We start from the raw sequence: 18,532 nt of genomic DNA, 5'->3' as shown, positions 1-18,532 counted from the left end.
TAGCAAATAAGAAGTTGACTAATACATAGGCCTCAAGAAAAAGTTACTTCAAATGTATCAAAATATTCTTTGTGACATAGCAGCAGATCCTATGGCTAGAGAAGCAGCAGTAGGTACCATGTAGCTCAGCTTAGTAAGTTTTTGGCTTCCCATGGACTTCTATAAGCAAAAAAAGAAATATAATGCTTCCAAGGAAAACAAGTTCTAATAAACAGATGCCACTTAAAGCTTGGAAAAGTTGCGTGCATGCTGGATGACAGGAGTTCATTGTTAAAGCAATTTTACTGAATTTGAGAAATAGTCTGCAGAAAACCTAAATACAATTCAGTAGGGGAAATTTTAGAGCTTAACAAGAACAAGTAACAAAAGAAATGTAAGATGGAGAACAACTAGTGAGGCAGCAGCAAGGGGAAAAGGAGCACTGAGGCGAGCGAGTGGATCATACTCTGACTAGTAGTCTGTGTCACACAAGCAAAATCAGCAAAAGCTCGTGCTAGGGTATATAGACAGCAGGTGGTGAGCCTAGAAATTTACAGCAGGATAGGGAAATGCTTTCAGGAGAGAAAATCCAGAGCATTGTGCTCTTAAGTGTGCTGCTGTCAGTTTTCCTAGTAAAGAGTATCCAGATTGCAGTGTCCAGGTCTGTTGGCCTGACATTGTTCACCATCAGCACAGGCATGAAAGTTAAGTAAGTAACTCTCCCTCCCACAGAAGAAAGTAATACATTTTCTACATCCCTGAAAGGTTTGCCTTAAAAGTTTTTACTTCTTCTAGGCAGCAGAAGAACTGCCTGCCTACTGACCATTTTATAACCAACAAGCATAACAGGAAAGATACTTAAGAAACAAAAATGAGTTGTTTCTTCCCCAAGATGTAAAGAATGAGGTAGGTGCATAACCTCTCACGGATATATATCAGTAGAGTTTTCTGGTTTATTTTCTAACATATATCTGCTTTTTAATTTGTAATTTAATCCTTTTGTATTTAATTATATGAGTAATACAAAAATAAATGTGCAACTTGATGCCTTTCTGGCAAAAAAAGAAAAAGAGCCTGAATAGTCTGACAGTGTTTTTTTAAAGATTACACATAATGACAATGAGATGGCTGGAAATCATCCATTAGTCTTTCAGATTTACTATCACAGCAAAAAACTTTAGATTAATTAATGTTACAATATATATGAAAAATGACTAAGACAATTAACCTCATTCATCTATAAATGGAAGAGTAGAGAGGAGAGTTTCTTAAGAACTTAATGTAGTAATTGCCAAGATTCTACTGACAATGATAATCAGTATAAAGGAATAAGTAAAGTGTATTAGAGTAGTAACATATTCCTGGCTCAAGCTCAGACTTGGAAGAATATACAAATCGATACAGAATAAAATATGCTAGTGCCATTCTGCTGCTTATGGCCAGGTGACTGCACATCATAAATTTACATCCCTTGTTCATCTTAGCTGGCTGCAGCAGAGAGACCAGCAAAGACCACAAAGACCATCTTTAGTAGCAGCAAAGGCACCAACTGGCAGGAACGTACTGAAAGAAATTGCAGAGTGGGACAAAACGAACAGGAGACTAAATTCAAATACTGTGAAAACCAAACATTAGTGACATGCTGAGGCCTAAGCAACAAATCTGTGTATGAAGTCAAACTCCTTATTGGCTCCTATAATGCGTTAGGTACTCAGGTAACTCTGAAAGTTTGTCCCTGATCAATATTAAAATGCAGCAGAAATGCAAGTTTGAAATCAGAAGTTAAATGAAAATTAAAATACTTAGCAATCAATACAGAATCAACATTTTCTCATTTTACAATTGCAGAATTTAGAATATTTAGGTTAAGGACTTTAGGATGAAAATGTTTCAAGTATAAAGAACATTGAATTCTATCCTTCTGAATTTTCCAGAACTCATGACCACACACGGCATCCTGCAATCTACTGTGCTGTCACACAGACCTGCACGTACCATGAATAAAAATCAGAACTAATCTGAATTTCTTTCCTATTTTTCTGCAATTTTGGTTTCTCAGCAACTGAAGAAATAAAAGATTATCTAGTTTGGAACTTCTTTAAAGGAATCTTTCTCTTACTACTCATTCTGCAGCAATTACAAAGGGCTTTGACTTTTTCTATGTTTAAAATATAAAACATTGCTTTCATTCCTTGCCATAGGTTTTCCACTCAAAATTTTATTCATGCACTGATCATGAAAACAAGAATTTTTTTAATTACAAAGAAATGATATTAGCAGGCGTTAGAGCCTCTCCCATGCAATTGCTTCATATCACAAGACATAAGAAGAAAGCAATTCATTCACTGCTGTGACAAACAGTATCTTAATAGAACAGATTTTCAAAACTGTGTTTTCTGGCATTTTTGTTGTTGTTGTATGCAAATCATTGCAGTATAACACATGTTTGGACATTCATTTTCAAAAGTTTTCACCCCCTTTCTTCCCTGGAATCATTGCCAAATATACTCGAAGCAATTTCTCAACAGGAACTAAAGCACTTTAAATCTGTAAAAGGTAGCAAATTCAATTTCACTTTCCATACCATCTCTTTTGCAATTTTATCAAAATATAGCTATTATGAGCCTGTTATGAGGCTGCCAATAATGAAGTGCATGGTTATGCTGTGCAAACAGTCACACAGATTGTGTTCTGTTCTGTTTCCTAGGAACAACAGTGAATTCAGTAAAAATATATCCCATGGTTACTTCTGGTTCACCTTTACATGGACTTTGAAGTTTTCTCGTTCTGAACCTTAGGTTCCACACTGGAAGAGCATAATTAAAATAGAAGCACATATCTCCCTGTGCTTTGAGACAGCAACAAGTATTAAACTATTGAACCAGAAACTTTTACTATAATATTTGAAGAAGAGGCAATTGCATCTTGTAGGACCCCCCACCAGCCAACCAGTTTTTCCTTATTTTCACTTTCTGCCCAAGTTTCCTCTTGAAGGTTACTAGACAACTTAGCAAGTAGACAGTCACCTTTCAGAATAAAAAGCTGCAATGGAAGATAACTGATTGATTTCCACACTCTCTGGATAACAGATCTATCCTCTAAAAGGGTAATTATTATCACTTGAATCTACACCCAAAGTATGGTGTTATCAAGCAAGTTGAGGTGCTGTATCAATTACTGTATCCATGCTCTGCAGACACAGACTGGCTCCCATTGTCCAAACCTCCCTTTCCTTCTATTCCCAAAACATCAGCACAATCTTTGTTACCACAGGCAACACCAGCAGGTCCTAACAGTGATTTCAGTGCCAGACCATAAACCCAAGTGAGAAGTGCACCAAGTTTCTTGCACTTTCTCCATGCACACAGTGGCAGAGGAAACCCAGCTGATGAGCTTCAGTCCTTAAGCAAAACTGAGATGCAGCACTGGGCTGTCTGAGGAAATGGCACTATCTTTCTAAAGACAGGCCATTGGACTGGAGCTGGCCCACAGACTCCTTTGGTAACATACAAAGTTAAGACAGACACTAACCCTTTTAAAAGCCCTGAACTGACAATCAAAACCCATCAACTGTATTTCCCACTTTGACACTGGAAATTAATTAAGCCAGCACTTGAAGTTTTGTAAAGATTATACACCATTCCTAGATCATTTTTACAGAGATAGCAGAAATTCAGAACATATAAACACTGACCTTGTTTCTTTTAACCCTTCTTTCTGAATGACTTCCAGTATTTGTTTTGCAGTCATTGGTGAGTTGGGATACTTTTCCAACGCCTAAAAAGAAATAACAAATGTAAGTGACAAGACACAGCTGTCCTGTGAATCTGAAAGATTATGTGATCATGCAGTTTTTATGCAGTCATTTGTAAAAGGCAGGGAATGACAGTGTTGAGACTGGAGTCCTCTGTCTGTTGGAAGGACAGATACAACCCAGGAAACTTCAGCAAGAAAAAGATTTACTTGCTGCTTTTGTGCATCATCTGTTACCTCTGCCTGGGAAAACTCTTACCAGGTTACAAATAAATGAGTTGGAATACACAACTGATTTTATGACACAGCAACAGATTTTCTTTTAGGCATGAGGGGAAATACATAAAACACAAGAGCCAAAAGGGAGAAAAAAATACCCACTAGCACTTTCTTAGAGTTTTATTACTTTAGAATTCTTTGAGGTCATTTGACTATTCTACACTTAGCTTTGCCATGACCTCAGAAAAAAAATTGGCTAAAACCTTCCATTTGTAGACCAGAAGCTACTGTAAGAATTGACACAGTGGGGTTTCAATTTTAAAATGCCTTTTAATTCTAAAAACAATGAAAAATAAAGTAGTCAGAACAGTCACAGCACACAAGATGCTAGATGACAGAGTGCAGTATATTTTTCCAGTTCAGCTCAGTTTTCCACTCCTTTGCCTTTTCCAATTGAGCCCAAAGTAACTCAGTCCTCTTTACAGATAGAACCATCTTGTAAGAATTTTTCTGATTTTCCACTTCCTTTTTGTTCCCATCAGTTTTATGCTGTTAAACAAACAGCCACTCTTTTGCTCCTGTAAAATGCCAGACTGATAGCCCTGGAAAACAAAACCCTTCAATCAGCAGTAAAAGGTGTGGCACAGGCCACAGCAATCAAGCTTCCCAGAGCATCTTGCCAATATATCTCAGTCAGAACTTGCATTTCTACCCTCTGTAACTATGAAATCAGTTTGGTCTAATTCAAATAATCCTGAACTTCTCTGTAGTGTTACTACCAAATAATGGCAATTGTGAAAGCAGCTACTACTGTGTGGATACCTGCCCACTAGGAACTAGAGACACCACCACATCATAGCACACAAGTCAAACTGCAAAGCATGCTGGCCAGGGCTGTAATTCAGCAGCTCACCTAAAGCCAAAGACTGCCTATTCACTACAGCTTGACCAGCTCAGTCCTTTTCTGCCATTTTAGTTCTGATTTCCTGCCTGTTCTCTTTCACAGCCAAAATGCAGTTTACCAAATCCTCCAATTCTTTGTTACAGATGAGCTTTTTATCCTTTATCTTTCAGTTCCACAACGGAAAAGGTATAGATGAAAGTTGCACTAGAAAGGTCAGGGAGCCGAACTGAGCTTATCTCGTGTACATCAGTAGGCAAGATTCAAAAGGTACCCATTAGGAAAGGAATACCAAAAGGTGATTTGAAAGGAGAAAGAAGAGAAGGTTGGAAAGAGTAAATGTATAGCAATGAGCAAGGACTGAAGAAACTGCACAGAGCTGGGAAAAGGGCCATTGCACACAAGGGAAGAGAAATGATATGATGTATTAGTGACAGAACAACAATGACACATTGGAAAAATGACAATGCATATAAAGATTAAGGCTAGGATGAGAAAAGATTAATGGTGTGAAGAGACAAAAATGGAAACTTTAACCTTCAGAAAGACAAAGTACAAGGTAAAATGAGAATCCACCAAAATAAAGAGAAAAGAGAACCAAACTGGGAACATTCCAAAGGGCAAACTGGAAAGGACAGGAGAGGATACTACACTGTACTGGACACGGCTATGAAGGAAACTGTGTGCACTTGAAAGCGGGGTTACTCACTGTGGAGGATTCCCTGTTTCTCTTCCTGAGTACAGGCCCCTCAGCACACCTGGGCAGCTCCTCCCTGCAATTGAGAAAATTTGGGTAGCCCTGTCCCCTTCTCTACGACATCACATCCTGCTCTATAACGTCAGTAAAAGTGCCAAGTATTACCATGAGAGTTCAACGATAATGGGAAAGAAACAATGAAGCTAAGCAAACATCAGAAGTCACCCTGTCCTGGACAATGGGAGAAGGGAGAGCAGTTTGTGCTGAGGAAGCTGCACTGAACTGGTTGTGGAAACAATGGCCAGACATACGGATACGGAAGATCATCTTCACCAAACAACAATGAAACCAACAAGTAGGATGCATAACAGCACTACAGAAAGTTTAATGAAACCCACAGGGCAGATTTCAAATACCACAGTATGAAGTGAACACATTCAGGGTATAATGACAAATTGAAATGCAGACTGTTAGGCAGGCTGAAAGTGCTGGAGTAAATAATTGCCCATTGTGTGGATTTGCTTTACACTAGACATGTAGTGTGGGCTGCAGTTCATATACCCCACAAATTTAGTTCTGTTCATCTAACCTTTTAAACTCTGTTATTGAAAGAACTGTTCATACCCTAACAGAAAAGCATAAATTCTCCGATTTAAACACTGCTTAAGTTGAAAATCTGTTGTTATGTACATGATTAAGTTTTCTTTATCATAACAAAGATTAATTAGCAGAGAACCTTAGTAAGGATGGGGTTTTTCTGCCCTACCCACCATGCTATCCATCCTCATCCTTGTTCCTCCCCTCCCCCCAGTTTTAGCCTAATCATTTATCACAATAAGAAAATAAAAATAATTACTTGTAAAAACCTTTATAATATAAAATATAATATAATTTTTCCCTCAGTTATGGAAAACAGCATGAGAGTATTATTTAAGATTCTGTGAGCTAATGAATACATTGAACTGTTAATTACACTAGTATCTCTTGCCTCTGTATCTCACCACAAACACTGCCAAAAGCCTGCAATTCCTTTTGCATTTCTAAGACTTTTAAAAATAATATTAGAAATTCAAACTGAATAACTAACTGTGCCTTAAGGCAAACAACATACTAAAATGCAGAAGGAATAGTTAAGTCATAGGCTTCTTGGTCAGACATAGCAATGCACACCAGCGGAGGAAGCCGTAATTTGTTTTAAATATCTTTCTTCTTCCTCCCACTCCATCCACCAACACTCGTATCATATATGGGCAGTGACTAATAATGCTGAAATTAAAGCATGCCAAAGTACTGTCATGAAGAACATGACTGTTTCAATGTATTTTGTAAAGAGGGACAATGGCAGAAGAATGGCTTGCACTGACTGCAACCTCTATCACAGGGGATCAGATATGCTCTATTTATTCCTGCCATTCAACCATAGCCTTAAAAAGGGACAGACGGTAAATAACTGGGACAAATAATGTGATACCCATCAGGACAGTCAGAAAGAGAACAGAAGTAGTCACTGCACAGAACACATTTTCAGTGTTCATTCAAACCCTGGTTAACAGCTCAAGGAGAAGAAGGATCAGATCATACCAAGCACATTGGCAATCAAACCTCCCAACAAACGGTAACAGCCTGACAAATTCTAGTATTTGTGTCACCTACATGTATCAACTCACAACTTCTGAGATATTAAATAATCACACAGATGCCACAAACACATGTATTCCCAGTTTCATTGGAAAAGTCATGTCATTTATATGGGACAAGAAGAAATACAAATACCTTTTCTCACCATGGCATCTATCATCATCTGTGTGTTGACAACTACCTGAAAAAAATCAGTTCCCACACCGGGGAAAAACACTTTCCAGTGAACTGTAAGCAGGAAGATTCTATTGCAGAGTCAAAACTTGCAGTTTTGCATAAGAGAGAAATCCTGAATGCTCAGCTTGCCTACAAAATCAGAAGAGGACTTCACTGTAACTGATGGAATTATTAGTTTAATTTGTATATACAGATGCTTGTGACTAGCTGAATCAGATTTGCTCAATCGTTTGAATTTTAGATACTGAAGAGAACACAGCAGAGGCACAAAGTGAAGAAAGTCAAATCAGAGAGTTGGCCCTTTTGCCACCCATAAACGTTCCTGCAGAAAGCGGGAAGCCTTGCCTGCAGCTATCAGTTATCACACTGACAGAAAATAATTCTTCTAAACAAGAACCAAGTGTGTTTTGATACTGCATTGTGGTCCAAAAGCAGCGGGCAGATCAGCCTGGTGGGCTTGACACTGCTGATTGTGTGACTAAACAGTCTGAAACCAGCCAGAGCTTCTTCCACGTCTGGATTCTGCTGGCAGGGATCTGAAGGTCAGGTAGCTGACAAAAAGCAGGATCATTTTATCGTAATAGGCTGAGCCACTAGTCAGAAACTGAAGCAATTCTCCTTAGAACATTATTTTTAAAAACTAGGAAGGAGGAGGAAAAGGAACAGTACAGTTATTCCCAGTGCTCTTACTCATCAGCTAAAAGACGAGTCGGGCTGAACTACACAATGGACAATCTTTACTGCCCAAAGACAGCAGGGTGAATAAAAGAACAAAAAAACCAACCAAACAAACAAGTAAACAAAACCACCAAACAAAACCCCCCAAAAACTTTTTTTCTCCTAAGCAGAAAATATAAATTATTTTCTAGCCACCCATTACTAAATTAATGAATTGAAAGATGTAGTACCAAACACAGTACAAGAAATAACAGCATCCTGGAAAAAATCCAGCATTGTCTTCTACAGCTGCTTATGTGAGGTTAACAGGAGGACTGACTTCTATTGTGGGAAATGCCCCACTAAAATCTTTTGTGTTCATTTTTGATTAACAGCTTCAGTCATTGGGGAATTATCAGCAGCTTGGTAAAAGTTCAAAGCCCTTTGTGTGAAGAAAGATGGGTAAATGGTTTGGAGAGTAGGGGAGGATACAGAGGGGGCGAAGAAAGGAAGTGCACAGAGATGGATGAAGAGGAGAAAACAGCAAGGATGGAACACATGCATGAAAAAGAGGGATGTTTATAAGGGTAGGTGCACTATGACCTATTATAACACAAGTTCTCAAATAGGTATTCACAGAACTCTTGCTGATAGTGATCAAAAACAAGGTAAAGAGTGGCTTCCAGGTACTAATATATTAAAAGAACGTGAAACAGGAATAATAATTCTCCTGGTAGGACTTTTGTCTTTGAGCAGTTGAAATTACAATAAGGAAATTATAAGATCTAAGTAGAAAAAGGTGCATTTTGTAAGATGTCACTCTCAGTATGCTCCACGCTATGAATTTGTCTTTATAATCCACTTGACACTACAGATAAGCAAGAAAAGAAACATCAAGCAAGAGAAGGAAAGATGCCCCATCAATAACAAAGGAATACATAAAAAAATACCATAACATGAAAAAATACCAAAACATAACATAAAAAAAATAAAATACCAAAACATAAAACACCAAAACAAACCATAACATAAAAAATTACCAAAACATATTAAGTTTTAACATCAGTTTTGTCCATACTTGCTAGTCCACACTTTTTTTAGGTTTGGGGGTAATGCTACTGACCAACAGAACTCAAAAAGTTTAAAGCACACTCATAAAGTAATTTTCCCCATCTCTATTTTGGTGAAAAGCATTTTGCTGCTCCTTTAGTGTGAACTATAGGGAACAACTGGGCAAGTGTTTCCTGCAAGAGAATTTCTACTACAGAATTTGCAAGTAGGTCTGAAACCATCTAGCTTTGCTAACCTGCCAGATTCATAAGATATTATCATCATCTCCTAAAACACTGAATGAAAGAAAAGAGCAAGAAAGAAGTTGAATAGTTTCTTTGTTCATGCCATTGCTTTAACTGGAACATTTGAGGCTTGTTCCAAGATGTCTGAAACTTTTATTGTTCTTTCCAAAATTTATTTACAATGTCATATTTCAAATGGATATAAAGGCAGCTTTGGAAAGTACAGATAAACTGTACTCTTGACATTTTGAATTCAAAAGAAATTGTATTACAATTCAGTTAAAATTAACATACAGTTGGGCTATTCCTTTAAAAGGCACAAGCTCTAACGGCAGTGCCATCCTGCTATTGCTAGCTGATTTCATACATCACTACAGAAAATGTAGGGTAAAGTGTTTAGCTCTGAACAATTGAATTATTATAATAACTTATTGAGCTGGTCTAACATACTAAAACAAAATGGAAGCCTTTATATTTCTCTCTTTACTAACACAATCAGCCTGTCCAAGCAACCAGGAACTTTCACTTACAGGCTCTGCCAGGACAGATCCATAAACACCTCTGTGACTAGCAGGATGAACCTAGGGAGCACACAGAATCCTATCAGATTTCTAAGATCAGGATCAAAGATACCCCAGTGAGCATGGTGTCAAACTTGCTGTCCCAGTATGGGTTCCACTGTTAGCAGCAGGATTACCAACAATGATTTCAGTTTAAGCAATGGAGCATCCAGATTCCCAGAATGACTGCTTGGTTCTGACAGTGCCATGTTCAATGCCAGTTCTGCTTAGCCAAGCAAGCCATACTCTCCTTGCTTCCTATTCCAATACTCCATTGCCTCTCACTGTGCCCAGCCTTTCCCTACTCTCAAACTGATGCTCTCATCTTCTGAGATGTTGCAATAACCCTAACTTGTGTATCTCCCACCTGCCCAAATCCCTACCCAAATACCTTTCTTCCCTAATAATCCTTACCACAGTACAAGCCTACAGGACCTTCCTACGCCCTCTACCCCCTCAAACATGAGTGTATTCATAGAGATGCAGCTCATGCCATGGGTTCCCCCAAACCTGCACGCAGGCACACAAGTGCTGCATAGGTACTCAGCACTGACACCTTGCCGGCAGCACACTGCAGCTCTTAGGTGCTGACAGGACAAATTGTGATGTACACCTCCTCTGGCTTGTGGACCACATTCTCTTGCCTACTTAGTTTACAGTAGAAGTTTCACCAGCACTGACCCAGCTGGAAAACTTGAGTTAAAACTTTTAAAAAAACAAATTATTATTTCAGAGAAGAGACGAGGAGCAAAAAACAAGCTCTGCCATCCAAAAGTGTTACTGAAATCTGTACTCATTCAGTGATCACATAGGCCATTTTCCTGAAATGCCTCTAATTGTGGCAGGGATAAAAATCCTCCTTTGGCACCTACTTGGCACAAAAAAATGGATAGCTGAATGGATACCAGGCCCTGTCAGCTTCCTTTACATTACAGATAAGAAAGAACTCCTATCAGTGTGAATACATTCATCACTACTAAAGGAACAAAAAAACTCTTTAAAACTAAGAAACACCAAACCTTAAACATATTTGTTTCCATATATGCTGTTTTCTCTATTGGAAGATCATACAGATTTTTATTTTTCTGAGGCACTGAAAGGTTTGCTGTATAACTTATGTTTCAGCATAGTAGGATAAAAAATAATTACAAAGAGCAAAACTTTACAGAAAAATCAACAGAGAGAATGAATATATCTTTGTTTCAGAAGCTTTCATCACTTCATTTTCCTCAGGCAAGCATACTGTGTAAGGGTTACTTTTAATGTGAGAAATAAAATTCCTACTGGCTACTCTATGAATATACCAAATTTAACAGGAGGTGACAGTTGTGCTGATTTTCTTGCCATTGGTTTACTATCAGACCTTATCTTGTTAGACAGTGTCCTAAAGACACAGATCTAAGATTTCTAGAAGGCGAAAAAGAAAACAGGAGAAAACAGAAGAGAAAATAGAACACAAAATATTTTAAACTATGAATTCTACATAAATATTCTTACATATTAGTTTTGACAATTTTTTCACCCTTGTAAAATTGCTCATTAAAAGGAGAAGTTTAATGCTGCAACTGACATTGATTCCATTGATGCACCATGAATATATTTATGTTTATAGAATGTCTAATGACAGCAAACACAAAACCATAAAAATTATACTTCCATTTTAATTGCGTGGGATAGATGGCAAGAAACTAGCTCAGGAAATTTACAGCATATTTTGCTTTTTTGGTGAACAACCAGGATAAGTCACACTGGTCCTCCTAACCTCAGAAGAGAAGTCCATAAATTTCACAACTCATTTGTCTGGACTGTTCTCACTCACAGGCTGATAAACCCTTCAAAATAATAGGCAAATGGACATGCAGAACATAACTAAGAATTCTTCTTAATAATTGTATCCCAGAAAGAAAGACTACAATGCATGGAAAACACAGAATTAAATTTCTGAGAGATGTGCAGCAAGTGATAAAGCTGAAAAAAATAGAAGTCCCTTGCAATCACAGACACAACAGAAATCCACTTTCAGTTCTTTAAGTTCTCTGAGTCGACCTGTTCAAGTACTGAGGGAAAATGGAAAACCAAAATTTCCACAAAATGAAAAATTTTGATCCAAAATCAATGGCTCGATTTTGGGGGGAGGGAGTAGTGTTGTTCATTGTAAACAAGAGAATATTGCTTCTTGTCCAAACAGACAATAGAAAAGAGCAGAGTTAAGAGTCCTTGCATGTTATGCACCTTTTTTTCCTTCTAAAGCCTGCACAATTACTTCACATCAGGTTTCATTAGTCTGAATCATGACATCATTATGTACAGAGTACAGTTCACTGGCACAATCCAGATCTACTGCTTAAATTGCTCTGAGAATAGATATGATAAGTCATGTTTTTGAACTGAAGAAATAGAGCCTTCTCAAAGAACGTATAAAGAGAGAATTCTTTTGTTAGCTGTCAGTGAGATTTTGCTGTCTCTGTTAAATATATAATGGTTAGTGTCATAATGAAGATCAGCCATCATGTTATGGCATTTATCTTCATGAGTGAAGAGAGGAAGGGCTACTGTGATTTATTCTGTCTCCTCTCATGAGATGATTAATGTCATAAGAGATTAGTCTTCAGTACTGACTTGTACACAGAATATAACACAGGGCTGGAGTGGGATGCTTAGCAGTTTTAATTGCCACAAGTTTGGAAGCCTACATTACTTACATATGGCATGGTTGACAATTAGTCATCTAAGATTTTCAAAAATAGGAGAATATTTAGCAGCTCAGTAACTCATATCCACTTTGCGTCACTTATTTGTTCCGTCCTTCTTAGCAGTGTTTCCACATGGTCCCTTCCCCTAACTCATCACCTAAGTCCACCCACACCTGTCCTCTTAAACACATCATTTATTGTAAAATTGAAGTCCATATTGCTGGTTTAAATCAATTTTTGGTAGTATCTGTTTAAAGGTTTAAAAAATTCACTATTTAACACTGTTACCAAGAAACATTTGTCACAACACAGGCAGATTAGTGAGAGTATATAATGGCTCTGCATCTAGGTTTGTATAAGATGTATAAACAGTTTTTTTCAAAATTTGAGAAGTTATGTGCTCACCTCTTCCCAGGGACCTTGTAAAAGAATCTGACCATCCTAAACTGAAGGCAATAATTTTTTAAAAGCTTATCACTTTAGAGAAATGCACACAGAATGTTTTGTTTACACGCTGCTTGCTTCTTCTTATGGAAGAAAATACTTCAAATAGTACTGTAGTGAAAAAAAACCAACCAAACCAAAAAACCACCAACATGATAAGCAAAAGTTCTGTTAAAAAGGGAAGAATTATTTTTCCCCCAAACCAGAACATGAAAATTCTTCATTTTCTTAAATCTCCTTTTCTGAACACTGCTTAATCAAAAAATCCCTTGATAAAAAAGGGTTTTTTGTTAAAAACAGCAATTCCTTACCATTGGTGTACATCAAACAGAACACATTATTAAAAAGCTCTCATGATAAAGTGTTATCTTTATCTAGGCTTCTCAAATATTGACTTAAACATTTTTATCAGGCTGTTAATCACATCCACATTCAACGTGAACAGCAACTGAAACCAGTCTTGACAGTCAGGTAACAGGGCAACATTATGGCAGGGAAAAAGTATTGTGAACGCTAAGGACATTTCTTATTGATGGTAAGTGTGTAGGAGAGAAAAATCAATGGGTCCTCATCAGTACAACTGTCTACCAGCTGGATGCTGATTTTCTTTAGAGATTAAAACCAATAGGAGCAATCACTTGGCACAGGTGAACAAATTCAATAGGACCTCCAGTCTATAAAGGAGAAAAGTGAACAGTGAATTCAAGGCTGGAGTTCATGAAGAGACAAAATGCTGATTGTTAAACCAACAGTTTGCAATCAGATCTCGAAACAAAATACAGAACATGTCTTTCCCCACAGGGATACAACCTGAAACTGTTCAGTATAATCTGCAATTGTTGTGAAGGTTCCAAACTCCTGACTCTGCCTAAAGGAATTATTTCAAGCTGCAAGACTGGCTGACCCCTCCAAGTCAAGCAGGACTGGACTGACCACGTTACAGGGTGAAATGGCCATCACCCACACACATCATGCAACTACCATCATCTAACACCAGAATCACCGCAAAGTCATTGGTCAACAGAGAGGAATCACAGAGGATTTTACTAGGGAATATAAATGCAGAGATGTCTCATAAAGCTGGGCTTCCAGTTCAAGACAACCTTCTATTTTTGGAGGTCCCTTATATCATTGTACATTTTTTATCCCAAGACCCCTCACTATACACTGAACAGAAGAACTGTTACCTTACAGGATGGTAATTGTAACCCAAGAAAAGCAAAGAAACAGAGGGTAAAACATGGCTGTTATACAGTATATTCTGTCATGGGTTCTTTGCTTTTTCTATGAGAAACAACATAAGTACACATGAAGACCTGAGTATTCTCAAAGTCACATCTCCTCAGCAAATGTAAGATTAAAAATTGTCAGTTCTAGGAAATGCTACTGGCAATATATTCAATGTCTATGGGGTTTGGGCACATAATTTTGTATTTAATGTTTTACAAGTTGACAATAATACATTTTACGTCTATGGAAGAATAATCCATTTTAGCTGTAGGGAAAAATTACAGTGCCTCAGTTTGGGTTTCTGGTGTAATTACTGACTTCATACTCTACCTTTGAAACAATCAGAATCACAGAATCACTAAGGTTGGAAAAGACCTCCAAGATCCTCAAGTACAACTTTTGACCAAACACCACTTCGTCAAGTAGACCACAGCACTGAGTGCCTTGTCCAGGAATTTTCTGAACACTTCAGGGATAGTGACTTCACCATTTTCCTGGGCAGTCCATTCCAATGCTTAAATATGTTTCAGTGAAAAATTTCTTCCCATTGTCCAACCCGAACCTCCCTGGTGCAGCACGAGGCCATTTCCTCTTGTCCTGCTGCTGGTTTCCTGGGAGACCATCCCCCACCTGGCGACACCCTCCTTTCAGGTGGCTGTAGAGAATGATAACATCCCCCCTGAGCCTCCTTTTCCCCAGGATAAACAGCCCCAACTCGTCATCACACTTGTGCTCCAGACCCTTCCCCAGCTCCACCGCCCTTCTGTAATCTGACTCCATCACCTCAATGTTCTTCCTGGATTCAGGGGCCCAGAACTGAACACAGGATTCAAGATGAGGCCTCACCAGTGCTGAGTACAGGGGGACAATCACTGCCCTGATCCTGCTGGCCACACTATTTCTGTTACAGGCCAGGGTGCCTGTTGTGGTGTGCTTTATGCTTGTTCAGTTTTCCCCCCATTGTTCTCTCAGAAAGTCCTGCCCTGTTACCAGTTAGTGTCAATCCCCAAACCCCTCCCCAGTTGTCTTGGTTACCAAATGTATCTTTCTTGTTCCCCACCCCTGGCAGCCTGCCTGTCACTCGACACCCCTGCCTCTTTTTCTAGAGAGTTCGGGCCAGGGTGTCGAGTGATTGGGTTAGGGGCTAGGGTCCCTCCCGCAACTGTGTTTGATGGGTTCTCCGATCATGCCAATCCTTAATGTATCCCTCTCTGATTTGCTATCTTTCACCCCTCCCACCCTCTGTAAAACCGAGGCTTTTCCCTGCCTCGGGGCCCTCAGCTCCTTCTACCTGAACCTGCACGTTTCCCTACCAATAAAACCGCCCCCCCGAAGAAACTGAGGGTCGCCTCTTCATTTCATCCTGCGACTTCGGAGCTCTCTACTGCGGCCACACGTCCGCAAGGCTTGACATCGCCTTAGGCACAAGGCCCTGACTCCGGGTTGGGGAAGTGCCTTACTGGCTGGAGGTTGGCTGGACACTTATCTAGCCTGGGCACTGGGCACTTTTCACCGGCCACTGCTCCAGGTGCCATTGGTGTTTTTGGCCACCTGAGCCCACAATGGCTCAATCAACCACCACCCCTTCTTTTTCCATTGGGTCACTTTCCAGCCACTCTTCTCCTGAGCCTGTGGCACTGCCTGGGGTTGTTGTGACCCAGGTGCAGGACCTGGCATTTGGCCTTGTTGAACCTCACACTCACACCATTGGCCTCAGCCCATTGATCCAGCCTGTCCAGATGCCCATGCTGAGCCTCCCTGCCCTCCAGCAGATCAACACTCCCACCCACCTTGGTGTCATCTGCAAACTCACTGAGGGAGCACTCAATCCCCTCATCCAAATAATTTAAAAAGATACTAAAATGGATGGCTCCAATATTGACCCCAAAACTGAGCACTGGGGGGAACACCACTGGTGACCAGCCACCATTTGGATATAACACCATTCAGCACTGCTCTCTGGGCTCAGCCATCCAGCCAGTTTTTAACCCAGTGAAGAGTGTACCCATCAAAGCCATGAGCACACAGTTTCTGCACAAGAATGCTGTGGGAGCCAGTATCAAAGGCCTTACTGAAATCTAGGTAGACAACATCCACAGCCTTTCCCATATCCAGTAGACTGGTCATCTGGTCATAAAAAGGTGATCAGCTGGGTCAAGCAGGACATGACTTTCCTAAACCTGTTTTATCTGGGCCTGATCCCCTGGTTGTCCGGCATGGGCCACAAAATGGTGCCTTCCCAGACACTGAGGTCAGGCTGACAGGCCTGTAGTTCCCCAGATCCTCCTTCCAACCCTTCTTGCAGGTGGGCATCACACTGGCCAGTTCTCCAGTTCCCTGGGTAACCAGGACTAGTGACAAATGCTGGAGAGTAGCCTGGCTCTTCCACCAGCTCCACCAGTACCCTGGTGTGGCTCCCATCTGGCCCCACAGACTGGTGAGTGTCAGCTGGCACAGCAGGACACTGCTGCTCCCTCCTGGATCACAGCAGGGCACAGCTGCTCCCTCCTGGATCCCAGCAGGGCTCTGTGCTGCTCCCTCCTGGATCACAGCAGGGCTCTGTGCTGCTCCCTCCTGGATCACAGCAGGGCACTGCTGCTCCCTCCTGGATCCCAGCAGGGCTCTGGCTGCTCCCTGTCCCTCCCTACCAGCTCAGGCCGCCTGCCTGGAGGGTGTTGGGCCTTTCTGCTGAAGACTGAGCCAAAGAAGGCATCAAGTACCTCAGCGTTTTCCTCATCTTTGGTTACAATGTTCCCCTTTGCACCCAATAAAGGATGGAGATTTTCCTTGGCCCTCTTTTTGTTGTTAATGTATTTATAAAAACACTTTGGATTGGTGAAAGCTCAGCTTGAACTCCGTGTTGTCACCACTGTGGAAGATAATACAGTTTTCCCTCTACAAGACCTGATGACATCCTTGTATTCTTCTTGAGTTGTCTGCCCCTATTTCCCAAGTTTCTCTCCAAGTCCAGTCAAAGCTCCCTGTTCAGCCAGGCCAGTCTTCTTCCCTGATGGTTCATCCTTCAGCACCTAGGGATAGGAATCTTATAGGCACAGGAGCAGGCTTTCTTAAAAGTATGTCCTCCTGGACCCCTCTGTTTTTAAGGGCTGTTTCCCAAGATGATCTCTGATGATCCCAAGACGATCTCTGAACCACTGTCCTGGACAGGCTGAAGTCTGCCCTCCAGAACTCCAAGATAGCTTTGGTGAACCCCTTCCTTACTTCACTGAGAACTCCATCATATTGTGGTCACTGTGCCCAAGATGGCCTCAGACCTAGAGTCTCCAGTGGGAGAATCCAGGAAAATCTCTCCAATGGGAGAATCTAGATCTTTTTTTATTGTTGTTGCTCTAGTAATAATATGGGCAAGATAATTTCAAACCGATTCTGAAAACTCTAAGAGGAGATCTTACTACCAAATGAATAAGAAAATATTTCAGATGACAAATTGGTTTTCTTTTTCATTTATTTCAAGGGCATTATTTATTATTTCAACAACACTCCTTTAGCCAAGATAGACCACAGTACAACTTGTTCTAAAAATAAACTGAATGTAACATCATGTAAACAGAGTGTTTTATTTCCAAGACAAAGGCTCTGCATTTTATAAAGGAGAAAAGACAGACTAATTTTTTGGTTTTTAATCTTGGTATTTTATTGAAATCCTCTTAAAGTCTGAGAAAAATTCAAATTTTAAAGATCAAAGTTTAGGGACTTTAGCTGATGATACAATTAAGTGAAATGGTAGAAAAATTAATAAATAAACAAATAATATGTGATTTTATCACTGAATTGAGAAACTGGGGCTTTCTCCTTATTCTTTTCATTGTCAGTCAGATTTTTTTACTTCTTTCACTATCCTTGCTATTCTACTTTTCATTGGTACAAGAACACCTCCATTTTCTCCATTGCTCCCCAATGCAGTACTCTAATTTACCTCCCCAGAATTACCTCAGTATCACCCAGGCACACACTCTTTTCACCACATGACATGCCAACAGACATAAACCCAGTTTCATTCTCTCCTACGAATCCCAGAAAATGTATGCAAGTGCTAAAAGTAATAAGCTCCATAACTATTATTATGTATGGATAGAGCATTTAAAACCTCTCTTTTTTTTCAGAACATTAATTCTCAGAATTCCCAGATCCCCTCCCTCTTCCTTCACACATATATCTCTCTATAAAATTAAATTCAACATTTAACAACACTTGAACTCACACATGAAGCTTCTTGCCATAACAGCTCCAACAATGCAGATAACAGCAAACAGGTGCACTGTTTTTTT

The 18,532-nt window shown here is 39.8% G+C and overlaps 1 protein-coding gene across 4 annotated transcripts in view; it reads right to left on the bottom strand.

The window, feature by feature from the left end:
* The window catches only part of ASXL3 (ASXL transcriptional regulator 3), a 127,982-nt gene that overhangs the window by 96,955 nt on the left and 12,495 nt on the right, over window positions 1-18,532 (bottom strand). For 2 of the 4 annotated variants that reach the window (XM_077185200.1, XM_077185208.1), the window contains exons 2-3: window positions 5,562-5,625; window positions 3,674-3,756 (exon numbers count right to left, since the gene is read on the bottom strand). In XM_077185200.1, the coding sequence (XP_077041315.1) occupies window positions 3,674-3,756; window positions 5,562-5,625 (147 nt within the window). The remainder of the gene's footprint in view (window positions 1-3,673; window positions 3,757-5,561; window positions 5,626-18,532) is intronic. The other 2 variants (XM_077185213.1, XM_077185204.1) reach the window with 1 other exon arrangement.

Source organism: Agelaius phoeniceus, chromosome 1 (genome assembly GCF_051311805.1).
Source record: "Agelaius phoeniceus isolate bAgePho1 chromosome 1, bAgePho1.hap1, whole genome shotgun sequence".
Lineage (NCBI taxonomy): Eukaryota > Metazoa > Chordata > Aves > Passeriformes > Icteridae > Agelaius > Agelaius phoeniceus.
This window is presented reverse-complemented; position numbering and strand designations above follow the sequence as displayed.